This window comes from Odontomachus brunneus, unplaced genomic scaffold, assembly GCF_010583005.1.
Source record: "Odontomachus brunneus isolate Ranch 3 - 2012 unplaced genomic scaffold, Obru_v1 Obru_scaffold_017, whole genome shotgun sequence".
Taxonomy (NCBI): Eukaryota; Metazoa; Arthropoda; class Insecta; order Hymenoptera; family Formicidae; genus Odontomachus; species Odontomachus brunneus.
Window position 1 is genome coordinate 421,724 of NW_022639467.1, and position 22,004 is coordinate 443,727.

Consider the following 22,004-nt stretch of genomic DNA (forward strand, 5'->3'; position numbering starts at 1 on the left):
ATATATATATATATATATATATATATATATATATATATATATATATATATATATATCTAGATAAAATATCGTAACTATTGTTGAGAGCACCTTACTCAAATTTACGCGCGCTGGACGAGGCACTCGTTTCTTCCAAGGTGCGAATAATAACGTCGGCGGTGCGATTTACACGCGAACGATTTGGAAATTATCTTCCTTCCGCAGCAACATCCTCCATTGAAAGCTCGTTTGCGCCCACGGCGTGTGGCGCGAGTCGACAACGGGCCAGCTACGAAACGATTTCCCTTCGCCATACGCTTCGAATGCCGTATTGTCTCTGCCCGGTCGACATTCTGCTTTATCGGTCCGGCATATTGAAGCAACCGACCGGAAACTCAGCGGCCGAATATGCTTCGAATTTCCTTTTCTCCCTCGTCCTCTCTGCCGATCGTGTCCTCTAAAACTGACGATTCAGATCTCCCGGAGGGTTCTCGAGCACGGGTTCGAGACGTTGCTGATAGGGACGGCCGTGGCGTGTCATCCACGATATTTGCCAAACGTCAAATATCAGCTCCGAAAGAGCGAATTGGGTGTCGTGCCATTGTTCGACGTGGAATATTCGTTTCGCTCGAGATCGCGTAAGCATGTGTTTCTTAGAACATAATTAAAACGCCACGATACATACGTATATAGTGGCGTTATGCACAATAACGTCATCGAGGTTTCGTTGATATCCCGTGCTAATCGACGTTAATCAAACGTTAATTCAAGCGGACGCGCCAAGAAATGAGTTTTCCTCTCGCGCCATTACACTCTAACGTCTTCATGAATGATAATATGTACCGCTCGCAAAACTGCACCAGACGCTCAGCATCGTAGATTAAGCCATAGACTGGATTATTTATTAACGCACTAACGGGAATAGTAACGTAGTTCGCGAGAGTTTCCCGCCAGTCGCGTAATAACGCGCCGCTTAATTGTATTAATGACAAACTGCTTTATGATGAGGTTCAGTTTTCTGGGCTGTCGGCCGGGATGTGGAAGAAGGATGTGACGAGGGTGCAAGGCGCCTAAGATATTAACCACGTCCTTAATTAATAAAGATATCCAGTCAAGCGACTAATCCGATTTCAAGGATGAGGCTTACATTGAATTAAGTTACTCGAAGGTAACGTTATCTTCTGTGTTCTTTTCTTTTCTTATGATATAACCAACCAACCAATTTCGAGTTTGTATTTTAAGTTGTCTTTTTGAGAAACGTAATTCGTGCAAAAAAATTATCAGAAAAACACAAAGATAATATAATGTTTTGAACGATATTTTTCGTAGGGGGAGTTTCCTTGCGTCGTGTTCGGTTTCTCGATGATATAAAGGACACTTTAAATTTTCCTTTTATTGTCACTATATCTCGCGTGTGACAGTTTTAATCTTCTTTTAGTAATTCTAAGATAAGAACGAATATAAAATTTTAAGATAAGAACGACCTAAAACATTATCTACTACGACAGAGCCGTCATCTCATGACTCACCGAGTGTACATATGCATATTGACGTACAATTACCTCGCAGTTGTCGCGCCAGGTGTAATTAGCGAAGGAAACTTGGTATGACGATTCCATTAATTGCATTTAAACGTAATTAAGTTTAAGATCTGTTTAAACGGATTAATACGTAAGTAATACGTAAAAAGACTGTTCCGCACAATTCACTGATATTCGAAGGTAGATTCAAATGCGTCGCATTTATGTGATAAACATTTCCATGTGACGTCACGTAGAATCGTCGCAGTGGCATGCACATTATTCACAGAATATGATAGTTGTAGCGGTGTGTTGAATATTTGTCATGTGGAAACTTTTTCTTCGTTTCTCGAAATCAGCTTGTGCAATTTATGAATTCGTATAAGATAACTGTTTTCTACTCTTACTTATCGCATTAAAAGGGAAAAGGTTCCTGTGCTGGCCTCGACAATGTGTGTGAGTGTGAAGCAATATATCAGCCGAGATCACGATATTCTATTCTTAAACCCATATCAGACTACTGATTGCACAGGCTGACCTGACTGCCGACTACGACTGCCGACTCTCAATGGACCAATCATAGTAAGGCGCCGACTTATCGCCTTACTGTGATTGGTCCATTGAGAATCGGCAGTCGGGTCGGCCTATGCAGTCAGTAGTCTGATACGGGCTTTACCCATAGAGATAATGATCTTTATCATCTTTTATTTTACAATAACGTTGTCATTGGTACAATTGTAGTATAAATGCACGATAAAAAATGCGGTTACAAGGTATAATGCGCATTGCACACTGCAATCTCAGAGTAAAATGTGTATGTCGTGCTTGTTTTTTGTGACGTTAATGAGTGTTAAATAAATTTGATAATGCGAGTCATTAAAAAGTCAAGTACTGATAACTAACGCTCTCCAGAGCGTTAAATACGTTGTAAATCTTTTTGCTTTATCATGTACTTATATGAAGGTTATTAGTCGAATATATAAAAACTCGCGTTGGGACATTTGGTCTCAGTTGTGATTTTCGTAATTGCACGAGTAACGCACAAAAGCAAATTCATACGATGGCTCGTCTGGTTGCCTTGCTCGTCCTCGTCGTTACGGTCTACGCCGTCTGTAAGTTTCTCAATTATTTCATTTAGGCAGTGCGTTTAATATTTGCAATATTTGCAATTTGTTTTTGTATTTACCGTAAATTTTTCGTACATATTAAACGCTTTTATTGTGTAAGATGTACGATTTTGTCGATGTCTTTTGCGAAACGCTCTTTTATAAAAAGTTAGTTTTTAGAACGAAAAGAATGAGCTAATTTCAAGATAGGGGAGACAGAATCTACATGTTACACTAGTCAGTTGTTATAAAACTTATTTCTTACGTAATAAATGGACAAGCATGTTATTCTCTATAGTGTTGGTTGCTTGTATCATGTTAATTGGATGCACGAAATGACTTATGATAGAATACCACATTGCCTGTGGTATTTACAAACACTTTTTCAAAATTGGACGCAGTGAATTTTGCACCTCTATTTTTATTGATCCGTTGAATTTCTGATCGTAATCTTTCTTTAGTTGTGAGAAATGTTATGGGTTTAACTAGTTTTTCCTATATTCAGCTCTCACTCTTTTTCCATAATAATTATAGCAACATAATTTATAAATATAATCCCTTTTATTCAAAATTACCATTTAGGTTCAATTGACTCAAATTATGTGGGATAAGTTATTATGCATTATAAATCTGTATTTAATGACTTATGCAAGAGCACAGAAACATATATAGTATTGTATTATGTTATATATATCACAATATATCACAATATATCACAATAGTGAGTCTCCGTAAGGTCCTACAGAAAGAATTCAAAGTTATTATTATACAAAGCTTATGAAAATTATTATCTTCTTAATTCAATAATTATTTATGACCTGATTATAAATTATAATTATAAGTTATCATTATAATTATGTATCTGGTTATAAGTTATTATTAACATTAATAAAATATTTAAAATACTTAAAACAGAAATAATTTGTCTTGTCTTGTTTACATGAATAACATATGACAAATATCAATTTGTTAATTTTGGATATAGGATGGATAGTCACATTTGCACGACTTACAGTTTAATAACTTTTTTATGTATAAATATATATATATATGTATATATAACGGTAATATTTTTTTCCTTTTATTTAAAAATTGCTTTTATGAAAATATGCACAATATTAAAAAATTTGCATACATCTATTTTTTTAATCGGTATATAAAATATATGACAAAACCGAGTCTCCTCTACTCTATACGCATCGATGTACAAAAAGATTTCGTATCGCATAAAGTATAATACACATGTTTTATATGACTCGATAATATTGTTTAGCCGAAGCCTATATACTGGAACGTCACCAGTGCGGTCTCCATGAGGAATGGGTTAGTTGTGGACGGCCGGAAGCCTGTGAAGCTACGTGCGATCATCCGCCAGCGGAATTTTGTCCCGATGTTCGTATACAGTTACTGTGACTATATATATATATCGCCACAATAAATTTCTGTTGATTATTATTTATATTCGCTATTTATTCTTTTGCGTTTTTCACACATATTTTTAGTGTTTTTCACACACTGTCGTTTTATCGGAACGTCAATTAGTATCGAATCGTGAATTAACTCATCATATTGACATTTAATGATTTTGATTTTAGGTTTGTGTCTCGCGTTGCCGATGCCAAAGTGGATATTTGAAAAACAACTTGAACCTTTGTGTTCTCTCAACAAAATGTTAACAGATTTTGATGAATCCTTCTTGGTAGCGATGGCGATACGTAACCGAGTCTCTTAAAAAATCAGTTGCGACGATTGTTGAAGTTCTTACATTGTTAAAGTTTCTCAGTTTTATTATAATTTTATTCACTTGTTAATATTTGTATTTAAATTAACTTGATTAAGTGTTTTCTTTTGGAAACCAATAATTATTGTTGAATAAATATCATTTAATTTTTACTTATATAATTGTGTAATTCTTTTATCGTACTAACATTACTTTTGCAGAGCAATATATAATTACTGCATATTGTTAACTCCGCAGTGATTGTGTATTTATTATTTTTCATAAATTATTCTGATTTTATAGAATCCTTCCGGAAGGAAAGGTTGATATTTAAAAACAGTGAGATAAAGTATGTTTACCTAAGTATTAATCTATTAAAAGTTTTCTTCTATTCCTATATATAGAAATAGAAGATATATATAAATATAAATAAAAAATATATAATACACATATGTATAATACTATATTTTTTATATTAATTAATATTTTAGTTTAATGTGATTCTAAAAACATCATTTATGGAGGGATAAACCATAATAATTTATAAAAAATAGTTTAAGATATTAACAGGATTCATAAAAAGACAATAGAATTATACCAGATTTGAGTACACCATAATATTTTGATATTTTCAAAAGTTTTTTATTCAAAACATAAAAGACGATATTGTTTTATATAAAAAAATGTCGGACATAAAAAATCAGTTATATAATAATTTCTATGTAATTATTTTGATTAGTAGGCGCTATAAGGATCTGTATAACAACATACTGATCAAAACAAAAGTTGTAATTACATATTTATCATTTTTCTGATGACGCAATTGGCTCGTTTTTGGCATCTTGCTTGTTTAATGTTGCTTGTTTAATGTTCAAACATTATAACGTTCAAACATTAATCCACTAGCAATGCTGTGTAAGTACACAATTGTTTTGCGCATTTCTGAGATATCCGGGCTTACACTCGCAACCGATTTTGCATGCCTGCAAAACAAAATAAACAAAGTAGTTATTATATTATAGATTCCATTTGAGTAAAGTTATTTTATGGAGAATTTCATATTCTACCCGGATTGTCGTTTGTGTTAAATAATAAATACACGAATAAAAATTTAGTTTACGCGAAATAATCGATAATATAGAAGTAATATAATCAAATCAAGTCTGCATTTACAGTTGACAGATATAAAAAAAGGTCATTAAGATATTCGACGAAATAGTTATAATTATTCGCAAATATATCCTTGTTAGAGAATGCGTTACTCACCAGCGTACAGGCGCGAGGAGATGGGTTTTCGCAAGTACTCGTGCACGTCGAACCGCAAGTAGTGAATACTTCATTTTGGCCACATTCTTTTTGGAATCCTTGAGGATAGGCACCTACACAAACATAGTAAAACATTAGTTGCTTGTTTTTTATTTAATAACGCTCCTACGGATAATATTAGTATACGACGTTAAATATCGTTAATTGAAATCCTTTAACCTACGCAAGTAGTATAGAGTGTTACTCAAGAAACTTCGTTTCATCATTTAGTAAAATTTAAATTTATTGCATTCTATGAAGATAAATCGCGTCCATTAATCAAGAAATTTTCATCGTAATATGATCCTCCGCCAACGTTCTGGCATTCGTTCTTGCTTTTATTATAGAACGTGTTTTTCTCGTCAAGAAGAGAAGGCATTGAAAAGCGAATTGAACTTGTTGTTTAACTCAATCTTCGTTCTAGCTTTTATTATACAACGTGAGCATTTTTCTCGTCAAGAAGAGAAGGCATTGAAAAGCAAATCGAACTTGTTGTTTAACTCAATCTTCGCACGTTTACAAGTGTATCTTACGTAAAGGAGTTTCATGAAACACCTGTTAATTTAATCTTGTGGTAATATCAAATAAGTAAAATTTCAACAAAAATGCTAAAAACATTGATTAACGTTGCTGCGAACTTACTGATTGTAGCGACTGCTACGATGAGAAAGAGAAGAACTACGGCGCGAGCCATCCTTGTATTTTTCGGTAGATTTACTTGCGGCACGATTGGGCAACTGACAGTTGGTGTCGGATCTACTGTGCTTATATACTACGGCAGGCGACCTTCGACGTGATGAATATTCTTTCGGCATACCTACTTCCTTCTTTCTCCCGCGACATTCATCCTACAGATTTGTATATAACGACTTCTTTCAAGAAACAGAAACCGCTGTATTGCCCGACACGATATCAATTGTAAGCGGAATTCTTATCAGTTGACCTATAATCTAATCCCCTTTCGTAACAGAGCTTTAGCTTAATCAAATAAACTCTTCTTTATTAATTAACTCATTATTAATTAACTTAAATTATTAACTTGAATTAAACTGAATTTTAATTAACTTAAATTTTGTAATTGTATAAATATTAGCGACGCCTACACATAACGACACCAAGACAATGTGATTGCGAGGACGAGATTCACACTGATTTATTTCATGTTTCGTGGTATGAAGTTATGATATGATGGAATTTGTTTTTTACCTTCATAAAAGAGAGAGGGAGAGGGAGAGAGTGAGATAAGGAGATATATATCATTCTATCTTATCCGTTAATAGTTATAAGTCATACCTATTAAATAAGAAACGGTAAAGATACTAATATATCGATAGCTCGAGAAGTTCTAAATAATCGTATTAAAAGAAAAATATGATGTGTATTTGTGGAATCTTAAGAAATGCAAACTTTCTACATACAAAAATAATTTGTAGCACACTTTCGAAAATCAAGTTTTCGGGATTGAAATTTTAATGTTATCTCCTACAGTTGTTTACCGATTTTTGTTACAAGCAATATTGTTACCGCTTAAATAGTGAATGTAAGAGGCATGTAACGAACGACAAAACTCCGTATAGTAGCATCTAAATTTGAATGTTAGAAATACACTTTTATATTACATTAACATACTAATATGCTAATTACGATATAATTACAGCTTATATACATATAAGCAGCAGCAATGCCCGCGATATTATTCCCACGATCGCATCGCATCGCTTATCGGAATAATCTTATTCATCCGCGAGTCATGTATTTATTATTAGTCATAATGCAATTACTGTTGTATTTTATTAGTCACCAACATCGATAATGAATCTTGATGTGTACGATACGAAAGTGTCAAAATAGCTGCCTGTTTCTCTCCACAACAAAATATTTAAACAGTATTATTTAGTCATTACCGCGCGCGCGCGCGTTGTTAATTTAATAGTTATTAATTTAACTGTCAGTAGTGCAGCATACGGCGGGAAATTGCTTATCGCAAACTGAGGAAAGGTTTGGAAACTCCAGATATTTTTAATCATTGCGTGTTCGTTAACGGAACTGGCTATATCTCTCACGATAGTGACCCCTTCTATTAAGTTCAGTGCTTGTTCTTGTCACGTATCTTTCATTTTCAAGATACTCTCTGACGGCGGAGTTTTGTCGCTCGTTACACACTGTTAAATCCGTAGTGTCAAATTATACTCAATTTGAGCTATTTTTAACCATTCCTATAAGTCGCCACTGCTCCTACTAAATATGTCGTTAATTTAAATAATGTAATGGAGTTAAATAATTTAACTTAAGAAATGTATTAAATTTGACTAAAAATTAGCTTACTTTTTTATTATGTGCACGTTAATGTAACTTTACTAGTTTTAGTAAAAAATGTCTTAATATTGTGTTTTAAATGTTTTAATGTTGATTAGATGTGGTTGTTTTCTTAAACACATGTTTTGTGTTAAAATAGTAAATTTTGACACACATGATAGTTAAAAATAACTAAATATTATTTAACTCAAGAAATTGGTTTAAATTTGACCCTCCAATATTTAACAGTGCACGCCTCTTACATTCACTATTTAAGCAGTAACAAGATTGCTTGTAACAAAAGTCAGTAAACAATTGTACACACGTAACAACGATAAAATAACAGCTTTTCTACTGTTTTTTAGTACGTATCTTCTATATTATAAATAATGATTATGAGGAGAAGCACAATCATTTCAAGCTTTGTAACATGAAATTATAATATGTCACATATAGTACTTGTTTTCTATCTTTATAAATATATATAAGATAAGGAAATATATACTATATTTTTAACATACAAAAGCATGTTACATGTATATAATATATGTATTTGTATATGTAAAACACGCACAGGTAGAACGTAGAATATGTAAAATCGTAGAGATTCGTACAGTAATTTTTTCAATGACATCATCTGATGTGTAATTATTTTTTATAATACTGGTCTTTTTTTAAAAAAGTCTACTGTGATTTATTCGAGTAATTGCTTATATTTTTTATTATTTCCAATTGTGAATAATAGGAATTTTTTTCTATTATTCTCCTGTGTCGCTTTAAAAAGAGATAAATTATACACACAATAGTTGTACAATCGTCTGTCACCTTTAGTATATCTGAATTCCGTATGATAGCGACCGTGAGATTAGCTTTAAGTAGAACTACTTTGAACAACAATATCTCCTTCGAAGTTTACAGATGCCAATCCCACCAAAGCGGCGAGACTTTCTTAACATACGCAGTCAATATTGGCTAATATCGGGCTCGTTCCATGAAGCCGCGTACTTGTTATTTAAGTAGTATTGACGTGCTAACAAAGTGGACTCTCCGTCCATTTCTTAGAATTGTGACAAGAACCATAAAAGTATATCTCGTACGTAACTTTTTTCACTTGTAAAAGAGTTATATGTTCTCTGTTTAAATTTCTTTAAGGAAATATCCGCATATTTGAAACTACAGAGAGATATGCAAATATAGGAGTGAGTGTATTCGCAAAGGATATTTAAATACATGGAAGGTTATAATAAATTTTTTCTAAAAAGCACGTGAACAACAAACGGTTTCTTATTTGCAATATTTATTATATACAGTATTTTACGACTATTGAGTATTTTTGAACAATAGTCCTTCGATTAATTTAAAAACAATTCTTTTTTAGGAAAAATATCAAAAGAGATTATTGCATTTTATTAATTTATGATTTGTATATCTTTGCAACCATTTAAAAAATGCTTAACTTCAATTAATTTGAAAGATATAATTTGAAAGATATAATTTGCTAATTTTTCGCGTTTGCTAATTATTCGAAAACTACTTATTGGTATCTCGATATTTCGACGAAAATTGATTCCGAGAATTGTTGATATTTGTTGATTTTGATACATCTTGTATTTGTTTATTGTTGCTGTGTGATTATTCTTATCAAAATTATATTCTTCTTTTTAAAGTCGCTGTTCCATTTATCATTTAAAAAAGCCAACTTTTAATCGTATCTTTCGTCTAGATGATCAATACTCAGACTTTTAGACGCATTTACCATTATTATTATTAAAAAAAAAACCAATTCTCGCAGTAACAACCATATTTATACACTTTTTAAATAAAAATTAATACTTAATTTATAACTCTATCCAAATAATGTGCTAACTTATTAAATTATTCATAAAACCAAAATTATATACTATTACATACATTGCTTGTGAGGTGTTTTTTTCACGAGAAAATCAGCTTAGTACAATAAAGAACACGCTTATTTCAAGGTTATACGCGGCAATGTACAAAAACGCTTCATAAATAATTTGCAAATATTTTTAATTATTAAGCACTACACATATCTTCTTTTGAAATTCAGGTTTGCATTGTGAGAATTTAAGTAAGAATTGGATGCAATTTTAATTTCAACATTTACTTACTATCTTACAATATCTGATTTATTGACACACTCTTTTTAATGTGCCTCTCAACTACATAGTCCGTCAACATTTGGATATGGAACGGTGAAATTTATACGACATTTCAACATCTTGCGATACTTTTTATTGTACATCACATACACTACAAATTTATAATATATACTATATATGTAAAAACATAAAAAAACACTTCGATACCAAATAGTAGAAGTGCTTAAAGAATGATTTAAGGAATAACTCCTCAATAATAAATACTCCTCAATAAAGTTGCCCAGAGTTACATTTCGATTCTAAGTTGATCCTAATTATTAGTCGCAATCGCAAGGACGAACGCATTCATTGTGACGGTTTCTCAGGAATCCAGGTTTACACTGGCAACCCGGGCTGCACATCTAAACATTAGCACAAAACAATTATTAAATATATAATATCTTAATATATTAGAGAGATCCAAGCTAGTTGGCTAACAGTAAGTTGGCAAAACCTGTTATTTCTAATATTTTCCAGCGAGATACAAACTTAAGCAAAGTTTTCGCAACATGACACAGATGGTTTTGAAATTCTCACTTGCTTTATTCTGAAATCTGTTAAAGAACAATAAAAATAATCGATTTAGCCAACTTACCCCAGTAGTCAAATAGTCTCTGTCTCCCTTGCTTTTTATTATATATATATATATATATATATATATATGTTATTATCATTATTTATCATTTATATATTTACTTTCATATAATATACTTACAAATATACTTTCATATAACATAAAAAACTTATTATTTTGTAAAATGCTATTTTAAGTAAAATGAAACTTATTTAAAAGTTGTATTATATTATGTTATCTGCATAAGAATCTCTTACTGCTATACAAATCCCTGGTTCTCTTTGTTCGCAAGTTGGGGGACACGCTGTCGCACATTCTACCCATTCTTCATTTTTTTTACATATTATCGGTGGCAGTAAATCACTCTTTTGCATTATTGCATCCGGAACGACTGCAATAATTGTTTATTATTATATTCCGTGAATATACATAAGTAATATAAATTCTTAATTATACCACTATATACTGTCATATTTATACATATACTATACACTATTGGATTTTCGACGCGTCTAATAATTACATTACTCAATTTATTCGTGTAAATAAAAGTTGACAATTTCCACCGTTACAAGTATTTATCCCATTATTGAAGAAACGGCATAAAAATAAAACAGAAGATGCAAAATTAATAAATAGTGATATCTACGTGTAATAATTCCCAAACAATCCCTAATTTAAATAGCTCTAGACAATGATATATTTGTCGTAGAAGATTCTTACATATACATGTTCATAGTAAAGCATGCCCGATGAAAGACTTACTTGCCAGCACCACGCCAACGACTAGAAGAACGAGAACTGTACGAGACATGATTGACTTCTCGATTGCGATGCGACTTTATTTTGCGTGATATTACTCTGGTGTGATATGGGCCCTACTTTTATACGCGTTTGCTGCCGCAGTCACATTATTATTCTTGCATTTTTCGTATTCTTATCATCATTTATGTTCCATACAGAAAACACTCGCGAAAATAACATGTACTTTATGGAGAAAACCTAGAACAATGTTCAAGATGTTGTTGCAAAAGATCTGCCCCAACTGATGATACTTTCTACACGAGAGACGTAGTGTATTCTAAATTCTTCAGTCAATCGACAACAAGCCGTTGCACATCGCAGTCTTGCAATTTTCTTGTCAGACAATTGTCATGAAACAGATAACTTACTGTATATCTCATATTCTCTCTAAGTGGAATTGGATAAAGTTATGCAGTGTGGAGCCAACAGTTATTCGAACTTTTTCGGTTTTGCGTTATCGCAAAACGACTTGAAAGACTGTGTAATTTATTTAATATACAAAATCTACCGAAAATATCTTTCTCGTATTTTTTATACAGAAAATACATTTTAAATAATTTCTTGGGGTAATTTTCGGTGTAACACCAGAGAGTCATTTTATTCGAAGTGTTGCTTCCGTTTTAGAACAGCTATAATTAGAATATTACCTCGTCAAGTTAATCCCAGAATAATACATTAGTGTCTAATGAGATGTGATTTGTACGCCATACAACATATATCTGATACAACATATATCATCATTGTTACGGCAATAAATTCTACAATTTACCGCTATATCGACTTATTGATACTTATCGAATAAGCAAGCTCGCAAACTACTTCGTAAAATTTGCTTTACGCTTAGTCATCGTTTTGCTCAAATAAATAATCAATTTTCCTCGCGAAATCATCATCGATAAGCGAGACCAAATATATTAAGGAAGAATTATCTCTTCGCACACGCGATTCGAATTATTGTAAGTGGATGGGCAGCCGCACCTGTCCCATTATTGCATTAGCAGACTTTGTGGATTGCGTGAATGAAATTTTCATATATTTGATTAAGTTAATATGTTTCTTCGAATTGTTGACGTATCGTTGAATAGAACACGTGTCGCTGAATAAATCGACGGCGATCGAAAGAAAATGTTCAAAACAAAAATGTAACTATAAGTTTAAAATGTAACGATACTACTACGTTCTGTTGATTATGCATTTCCACTGCTTCTTGAAAACGCACGATTTAATATGCACTCAAAAAAAGATAATTTTAATAGAAGTGGAATTTTCTAAATCTTAGAGGGTTTTATTCTTATATATAGCCTCAAGAGGATTGCTTTGAAATCAAGAGAAAAATAATCTTAAACACAATTCTTAGAGATAAAGGAATTTCATATTGAATGTACAGTGCAAATCTATTTGTTCTTAATCTAAATTTCCTTTTATATATTACTTCAACTCAAAAATATTTCTTCGGATTTAATAAATTTTATCGCACCCACACGAAAGAAAGATCAGAAAACTTTGACCGGGGGTGGTTGTGTGTATCTGTAGATGTCCACACTTTTAATGCCATATGAGATGAAAAACATCAAGACTCGGTTGTGATCGAAATCCAGGTCTTCCGCTTGTTAGGCAACCCCTCTTCCCACTGAGCTATTTAAGACTTCATGTTGGTGACATCTATATACCCAGTGAAAAATGATTCGTTGATTAACGTCAAAATGATATCAAACAGACGTCAGTTTGACGATTTCAACGTCAATTTGATTGAAACGTCGACAGTGAATTGACGGTGGAAGCTCTAAGCGTGGCGCTTGGTTTCAACCAATCATACACGACGGTACGCAGCGAAACAACAGTTCTTCGTGTCTCTCGTACTGCACGTAAGACGGCATTGTGCTTCAAATTAACATATTCATCTTGATATAGAGAAACACAATTAAAATAATATCTCATAAATGCACGATGAGTGGTTCCCTTTAATGAAAGATGAATATGCTTTCTGTAAGATATTTCTTTTAGAACATGGGGTTAAAGGAAAATTCACTTTGTACGTAGAATACTTTTTTTGGGTGTGTAAACATACCAGCGAAATATATCAGCTTCATATATATGTGTGGGAAATTCTTTGAGGATGGTTAAATAATATTTAATTAAATAAAATCGTTCTCACGTAAATTAATTTATTGAATACGAGTGATGTTTGCCAGGAGTCGACTTCGCTTTGTTCGAACGTTTTGTACCACTCGACGCTTTCACTCACTCTTTTTTCTATACGTTTTTCTATTGTGTCTGATGACGCAACAACAGTCTTCGCTTCTTCGCTGGCTTCGTGACTCGGTTCTCTACGTTCGCGATTCTATGCCTTCGCGTTTCCGTATCAATAATAACTGTATTCGTTTTTTCAATATTTTCTTATCGCAGTTATTGCTTTGTCTCGAATCATCCATATGATGATATTCATATGATATCAACATGATCACAATGATAAATATAGGAGATTAATATAAAAACAAAATAATACATAAATAAGATTATACATGCCGTTACATTTTCTGCGATCGCTAATTTTAAAAATTACCACATATATATATTTGTGTGTGTGTGTGTGTGTGTGTGTGTGTGTGTGTGTGTGTGTGTGTGTGTGTGTGTGCGCGCGCGCGCGTGTGTGCGTGCGTGCGTGTATGTGTGTGAAGACGAGCCAGGCGAGAGTAAATCGAGACGTATCGATCTGTTAATACGCAAGTAATGCTTCGCTTAGTTTCATACTTATCTCATACAGACTTCATTATTCAAATCACGCTCGTTAAATTGATTTGTTACATCGCAAGATTTCTTATATTAATTTGTTTCCTATCCGCGTATTTGCATAATAAAGAGTTCGCAAGAATTTATTACAAGAAAAACGAACTAATTTACCATAAAAATTTTTTGCGAAAGCAATTATGTCTCGCTTGTTTTCCATTTGCGCTACAAAATACTCGGCCATGAGATAGATACCAGTACGATCTAATCTTAGACCTTAAGGTCAATATGTAAATTTGACGTTAACTTTTTCAGTAACACGTTAATGACAAATAGGATAAAAAAGAACATCGCGGAGAAAAGTCAAGAAAATCTGTCATATGTCTTATATCTTATCTCGCAAACAAAAGTTACTCGCAAAGTGGAAGGCAAAAAAAGATATTGCCATCATTTATCAAGCTTGGCGAAATATTGTTTTCGGACACAAAATTTGAGAGGTATCTACAAATCTGTAGTTTAGATTAACACGGAGAGAAAGAAAAAGAAATAGACTTATAAATATTTTCTTTCGCATTATTTCAGCAATAATTCGCATAAAATGAAAAATATGATAACAAACCGAGAAATGTGATAACGAGGAACGCATTTATATTTTTCTGATACTTTTTTGCTCGTTAGCCGCTATATTGTTTCCTTGTGTAACACATTAATAATTCTTGAACCGTAGATCATTTAAATATGGCGTAATATGTGTTTTTCCGAAGATACGAAGGAGAAGCAACATGATTTATCTATGTTAGTCTTTATTTGTAATCACTTTGGTCGTTTTACAAAGAAATGTTAAATGTGAATATTTCGCAGAACATTAATAATAAAACAAAGAGACGTTCTCATTTTAATAATTTCAACTTCTTATCTATTTAATTACTGATTGAGAGCGTATAAACTGCAACTAATTTATAGTTAGATATCGTACATCAAAGTTTTCCTCCAAAATGGCTCCAAAATATTCGACTTCGGGCACCATTTCAGTAAACAAGTGTCTCCATTGGTTTTCAGCATTCCTGAGGTTGAACACAATTACCCGAACTATGTAACAACAGCCCTTGCCGGCACTGACAGCCGACTACGCATTGCTGAAAAAAAATCACATTTATCAAGTTTATCTATTGCAATGACTAAATTGACAAAATGTCTGATATTTTTAATCGTACGGTATGCCGAGGCGAATCAAATCAAAATAAGTTTTGAGATCTTTGTCGTTTGTTTTTCGTTTCAAATGAGTTATTTTATCACGCGAATTATGGAAGGATATAACAATTCGTTTAAAACAAAATACTAACGACAATTTTCTGAAAAATTATTTTGATCCGATTCGCCTCGGCCTACCCTATAACCACGTCTACTTGAAAACAGAATAAAACTCAGTGAAGTTCACATCATCGAATACAATCTAAAATTCAATAAAAATACCAGAGTGCAAGCTTGGTTAGGGTTTTGGTTGCAAGACGGTGGGCATGCTGATCCACAAGTGGTAAACTCTTGACCTGGCGGGCATTGTCGTTGCGAAGTAACCGTGCCTGTACATATACAATCGTGGATTCATCGACGATATTAAGATTAAAGATAAAAAGGACTAGAGAGCACATGCGATACACTTCTATCACATAATCTAAATTCCTGCTGCGAATCATAGATTCTTAATAAAGTGGGTTTAACGTGTTCGAATTCAGTTCAAAATGCAGAAAAAGCATATGTAAAAGCGAGCACAACTTGTTACTGACAACAAAATTATATTATTAACGTTTCGTCCCTTTGTCACAAAATAAGCTGCTTCTCACGCATCGGGACTGTTTCACGGAAACTCGAGTCGAAGTGAAAGATTATTATTTATATTATATTCACAACGCGTAAAGACTTACTGAAAAGCACTGCAATAGCAACGAGCAACACGAGACTAGCGCGCGACATTCTAACGTGATGATCCGGTGCTTTGTGTTATCGCTTCTGGACTGCTACGGTCTGCGAGTTTCATGCGTCTTTATATGCCGTGCCGCCTGTTAACACATCTATAATTCTCCTTCAGCAATTCGCGCTTCGGAAATAGTTGGCTATTATCTAATCAATTGCGTCATCATAAATTATCATGCGATGCACATGTTAAAAATTGCACTTCCTTATAGCGATACCGTAAATCGATTCTGGTATATCCCGACGCGTGAGAAGCGGCTTATTTTGTGAAGAGACGAAACGTTAATAATATAATTTTGTTGTCAGTAACAAGTCGTCGTGCTCGCTTTTACTTGTGCTTTTTCCGCATTTTGAACTGAATTCGAATACGTTAAACCCGCTTTATTAGGAATCTACGATTCGCAGCGGGAATTTAGATTATGAGATAGAACTGCATATTATTTTAGGATCTCATGTAATACAGATTCATTAAATAATTAAATACAATTAAATATACATGCATATACTTGTACTCTTATACCTGTAAATATAACCTGTAAATATAACGTTCATTATTCAAATGTTTCCTCGCGAGAATGTAGCTCTTTCTCATTCGCGACTTGCAGATCGTTTGTATTTTTCGTAAGCATAAATTTAGATTTCAGAGATGGTTATTATTACCCGAGAATAAATTTTTGCATTCTTATTTAAATATTAATTATTCTTATTAAAATATTTTCCGCGCGGCAGTTGCCTCGTTCGCAATTCGCACTTCTTCGATATGACCCTGCCCGTATATGTCGGTGTTACGTAAACATGTTGTGTTTTCATGCCGATCAACATTGTACCGGCGATCGAAGGCTAAACGGCAAAGGCTGCGAAATCTCACGATTTATCGTGCGCGTTGCAATTTTCAAAGCAGCGATCTACTAAATCGCACGAATATTGCTCGTGTCCGGCAATTAGTGGACTTCGTGACAGGACGCGACGGGCAGGAAGGACAACTCGGCCGCTCGACCAATCGGGAAATTTCGGGCTTGCAAAACGCGTACGTTGTGTCCACTTTGTCAGCGTATAAGCTCGGCGCTCAATCCAGCCGGCCGCTTCCCGAATACGCTTTTACCCTAAATGCCATTTCGCCATCGGCGAGATGGCCCAAGTGAATCAGACTGACCCTTCTGCTTCCCCTCCGTTCTCTTGGTGCACGGGATTTTTTTTATATTTCGGCTAAAGAGCACGTAAAATCGAATATTCGGCGATTCGAATCGAATTTACTACGGACCGGTAAATTGAATTATCGCGCGCATACAATTTGCGATTTCAGTCTTTCAACGTTTTTTCCTCTCTTTTTTTATTGAAGCAGCTTGAACAATTTTTTCCGGCAACATTCGTGGAAATAACACGCTTGCGATCTTATAAACGCAGCGGCTTGTGATTAATCGAACGTCGAAGAAATTGCTATTTGCGTTGTGAATAAAGAGTTTTTTACTTATAAATAGAACAAAAATATCAGTTTGTGTTGAAGCTTAGCTGTTTGCTTGAAACAATTTGCATACGTTTTGTTTCTCACGCATAGAGCCAATTGACAGCCGGCTAACAATTATTTTCTCGACATCAGTCGGGAATATGAATGTTTTCTGAATGCGGTGACAACAGCGGTCGCTCGTGACTTAATTACTTGGAAAATTCGATGCCTCATGTTCCGTTTTCCATTGTCTCTCGACTGTCTATTCGGTATTTTGCGACGCACCGCATCGTACGAATCCGACAGCGGGAAATCCCGAGGGTTCCTCGAGATTTGCCGTCTCGTTCTCGCTGCTTTGCCATTCTCGTTCACTTTCGTCTGCTTCTTCGTTCTTCTATCCTGCTACACCCTTTGTTTTCTTGTCACACTGACTTTCGTTGCCTAACCTTTGTATCGAACGACGATTATATGATAACCGTCGTGACTCTGTTCCACTGACCTTATCGCGATATCGTTGACCGCAATGCAACGAGCAAGTAGCCAAATTCTCAAGACTTACTCAATGATTTCGCAAGTCGTACTAACAAGATTTAAACAAGATTTAAGAACATCTCTGTGTCGTTCTGAAATTCATATCGAGCCAAAAGGCTGTTCAGTCCCTTTCAGTATTGTGAGAAAGACGTATCGCACGCTACACTCCTAGAATGCTTCACAAGGTCAGCGATAAACTCATTCCGTGTTTATGCTAAATGAATCATACCGTGCCTGTCATACCAGTACCTCGTAAGTCGAAGTAAAATAAGTAAGAATTTTATTGCTATGCATTACCAAGAGAGCGTAAACTTCATTTTTGTTCACGTTGTCCGAAGCCATTAGAAGATAATATTATAACGGTAGTACTGTCAAATAGTCTTGTATTTTGAGAGCTAAGTATAAGAATAAATAGTTACATGTGAAATATTCTGTCACCGTCTGGAATACGACACTAGTCTTGCAAGGAATTATCTTTCTGGCGGGCGGCGGGACACATTTGACCGTTGACGTGAGAATCCACTTTAGCCTTGACGCTTAATGTGTTCAAGCAGTGTGACGCATATATAATTTCCCAGCCGAGGTGGCTGATAACGACTCACCCAATGTATTCATTGTGTGCATCTCTGCTAAATATAAAACGAATAATCACCCGGTGACATAATTCGGTGTGATACGCAGCCGCTCTCTAATTGTAAAACTCAAGGAAGTTTTTGTATCATTACATAAGTAGGGGAATCACGAGACGTCGGGCAGGTAATGGTTAACTCGGGCTTCCCCGATCATTTATAAAGTAGCGTACAAAAACATAACTGACGACTTTATAAATAGGAGGAAAAAAAACATTATAACGCATTGCCGTTTATCCAAGCAGCAGCTCGCTGCGAAATGACTTTCAACTGTCGTTACATCTACATGAAATGACTTTCAACTGTCGTTGTATCCACATGAAATAAAGAAGAAAAAGAAAGATAGTATAAATAGTAACAAACCTGTGAAAAATGATAATTCCAGACGCTCTGAGCGCTTATTTACGTTCGCGAAGATACGCACTTTGTCGCATTTTATACGCGCTTTGCCGACAGTATTTCCAAACAGCTGTGTATACATATAAAGAAAGATTCGAAATTGCGGGTCGTATCAGTTGCCGATTATAGAGTAGCGGATTGTATAGAATTATAAGATCCATCGTCATGTCTCGAGCGGCAGTCCTGTTACTTTTATTGACAATAGCTTTTACAAGTATCTTTAATTTTAACTTATCACTTTATCACTATTGGCAATAGTTTTTACAATATATCTTTAATTTGAACTTATCATCTAATCGCGACATTTTATTTTATTAAAAATAGGGAAAAACAGGAATAAGAACAATTTTTTTGGTTTAGACAAAAAATACAATATTAAATGCAATAGTTGCATTAGTAACTGTCAGAAGTAAGTATTAACAAATACATCTCTTATAATGTATTCATAATCATTAGAAAAAGAAATAAACTGTTCAAAGAGCACACTATTTTTTTAACATAGTACATAGCGGGATCTTGAAAAATAGGGTGGTAATATGAAACAAACTTATTTTTTATTATTATAAAGTTGTTGATATTAAATCAAACTTTTTTATTGAATTTCTTTGAGAGAGAATGCAAAGGTCATAAGTTAAAAATGAAAATAAAAGAATTTCCTGTGAAAATTAAAAAATGAAATTTAATAATTTAAATTATGTGTGGGAGTCCTTTAGACCTATAAACAGAAGTCGCAAATAAACACATCACTTTTAAACTCACTGAATAAAACGTGTAAATATAAAACATGGTAATATGAAATATTTTGTTCTATATGGATCATTTTTTTCTATGTTATCATTCTTTTGAATTATCTTTTTCTATATTATTATCCATCGTTTTTTTTGACTTAGCGCGTCTCAAATTAGGAAAAATATTTCCAAATAATTAAATCTGCGATTTCGAAATTTAATTTTACTAATCGTCACACTGTGGTTAATATGTTAGATCCGTTAATTAAAACAAGATAAATGAATGTTTTAATCTTTCCTTGTGAACAGTTTTAATAGGGAAAAACACAAAGCGGTTTCTCTTAATACCGTAAACAACGTGCTTTCCCTTTAGTGGCCAATAAGGATCTTAATGATTATATTTATTTCAGTTACTGACAAATCGCGGTAATTATTTAAGAAGTCAGCCTTGTTTTATGTTACCGTTCTGTGTCATGTATTATCACTTTCTCCCGTATTAATTATGTTAAGTTATCTCAACGTACAGATAATTACTGAAAAGAGAAGATTAAGAAGCAAAATATTGATTTAAAATTAATCTTACGTTATCGCACATATCCTACATGTTTTATCATTCTAGTGAAATATTTTAAGATCTTTCAGAAAATCTAGGTGATTTTTTCCCCCTTTTTACTGCATATATTACATAATGGTTCTATAGTATGGCATCTCGTAGCTCGGTCGTTTAATAGGCACGAGAATATATGTTCTGCGCGTTTCTTTCTTGGTGTACCGAGAACGCGCGAATGCGAACGAAGCCATTCTTCCGGAATATTGTTCGCTAACAAGATAATAATGCCCGACGCAGAGTATACACGACGGAAGTCGGAAACCCCGCCTTTCGTCGGGTTCGGCTTCGCGTTTGCTCTAAGCCGCTTTTCGGATTAGCCAAGCTTCCATAGTCGTTGTCCGTGTTACCGTCGGCCCAGTCCGCGGAACGAAGTAACCGGTTCCATGTTCCATACAAGCGCACAATCGCGTAAGTCAAACAATTCGGCCCGATAGCGAAGAGAGGTGCCCTAATATTTGGTCCTGTAATGTAATCCACGAAGAAGTTGAAAGAGGACGATGAGTTGAAAGAGAGAGAGAGAGAGAGAGAGAGAAAAAGAGAGAGAATGTCTCGTTATTCTTCAATCTTCCCCGGTACGCTCCGGTACGCTCGTTTTCGCACAATGTCACGGGACGAAGCCTGAAAATTCCAACAAACCGCTCTGCCTCTGTGTGTAACTTCAATATCACATTTAGCAGCACATTTCGCAGAATGCGCCGGACAGTTTCGATTACAAAATCCACGCTCGCGCGTGTCCGATTCGTCTGCTGTTGTCGAGCGCCGCGGGCGATCGGCGATGCACGGACGAAATATGGGGGTACATTTGGTTGCAAAAATTTATATCTGCGTCCATTCGTCGGTAGATAAATCAGCCGCGGAAGCATAAGAAGAACGTGTTGACTTGCGTTATCGGAGAATTGCGAATGTTCAAGACATCTGGCGACTTTTTCTCGCTCTTCTCTCTTGACGCTTGTACATCTGTCCGAATGAATATACAGGAATGTTTCGCGAGTGATTCTCGAAGCAGAATCGAATTCAATGATATCCGAATACTTAGTTTTGGAATCTGTTGACTTTTCATACAATATTCTAAGAGATTCACGTCGATGATCTTCTTTGATAATTTAACATGCCCGATATAATTGACTTGTCCCGTTAGAGACGTATATACTCCGTATTTAAGTAGTATTTAAGATAGTATATATATATATATATATATATATATATATATATATATATATAGATGAGCGTAGCGATTCTTTATTATCAAGTTATAGACATTTCAAGGAATCGGAGGCCAACGTCTTATCATTTTCAAGATATATGTAGCGCGCTTTTTTCAACTTCTTGCGTAAATGAATGTAAACTAATGCAACTTTTGTAACCAAGTGTAGCTTGTATGAAACGCACACGTGGCGAATTCAGCCCGAGTTTCGCATGCCGCACGACACGTGCGTCGATTGAAACCCTCCTGCGCCACGAGGGCGAGAGAGAAACAGAGGGAGAGAGCGAGAGAGAGAG

General features: G+C 34.3%; 5 protein-coding genes across 5 annotated transcripts in view; 2 read left to right on the top strand and 3 right to left on the bottom strand.

Annotated features, from left to right (window-relative positions):
* The window catches only part of LOC116841609, an 85,076-nt gene that overhangs the window by 13,752 nt on the left and 49,320 nt on the right, over nucleotides 1-22,004 (top strand). The gene's annotated exons all lie outside the window — the stretch shown is intronic.
* Nucleotides 2,444-4,498, top strand: LOC116841612 (chymotrypsin inhibitor-like). The gene is made up of 3 exons (XM_032809745.1): nucleotides 2,444-2,611; nucleotides 3,879-3,997; nucleotides 4,201-4,498. Exons 1-3 carry the CDS (start codon nucleotides 2,560-2,562, stop codon nucleotides 4,279-4,281), a joined length of 252 nt encoding a protein of 83 aa, XP_032665636.1. The 5' UTR covers nucleotides 2,444-2,559; the 3' UTR covers nucleotides 4,282-4,498.
* On the bottom strand, nucleotides 5,019-6,438 carry LOC116841613 (chymotrypsin inhibitor-like). The gene is made up of 3 exons (XM_032809746.1): nucleotides 6,273-6,438; nucleotides 5,592-5,704; nucleotides 5,019-5,308 (listed from the first exon to the last, which is right to left on the bottom strand). Exons 1-3 carry the CDS (start codon nucleotides 6,322-6,324, stop codon nucleotides 5,228-5,230), a joined length of 246 nt encoding a protein of 81 aa, XP_032665637.1. The 5' UTR covers nucleotides 6,325-6,438; the 3' UTR covers nucleotides 5,019-5,227.
* Nucleotides 10,166-11,512, bottom strand: LOC116841611 (chymotrypsin inhibitor-like). Its single transcript, XM_032809744.1, has 3 exons — nucleotides 11,427-11,512; nucleotides 10,919-11,052; nucleotides 10,166-10,449 (listed from the first exon to the last, which is right to left on the bottom strand). The coding sequence occupies exons 1-3, from the start codon at nucleotides 11,473-11,475 to the stop codon at nucleotides 10,366-10,368; spliced, it is 267 nt and encodes an 88-aa protein (XP_032665635.1). The 5' UTR covers nucleotides 11,476-11,512; the 3' UTR covers nucleotides 10,166-10,365.
* On the bottom strand, nucleotides 14,976-16,285 carry LOC116841614 (chymotrypsin inhibitor). The gene is made up of 3 exons (XM_032809747.1): nucleotides 16,115-16,285; nucleotides 15,666-15,772; nucleotides 14,976-15,328 (listed from the first exon to the last, which is right to left on the bottom strand). Exons 1-3 carry the CDS (start codon nucleotides 16,161-16,163, stop codon nucleotides 15,248-15,250), a joined length of 237 nt encoding a protein of 78 aa, XP_032665638.1. The 5' UTR covers nucleotides 16,164-16,285; the 3' UTR covers nucleotides 14,976-15,247.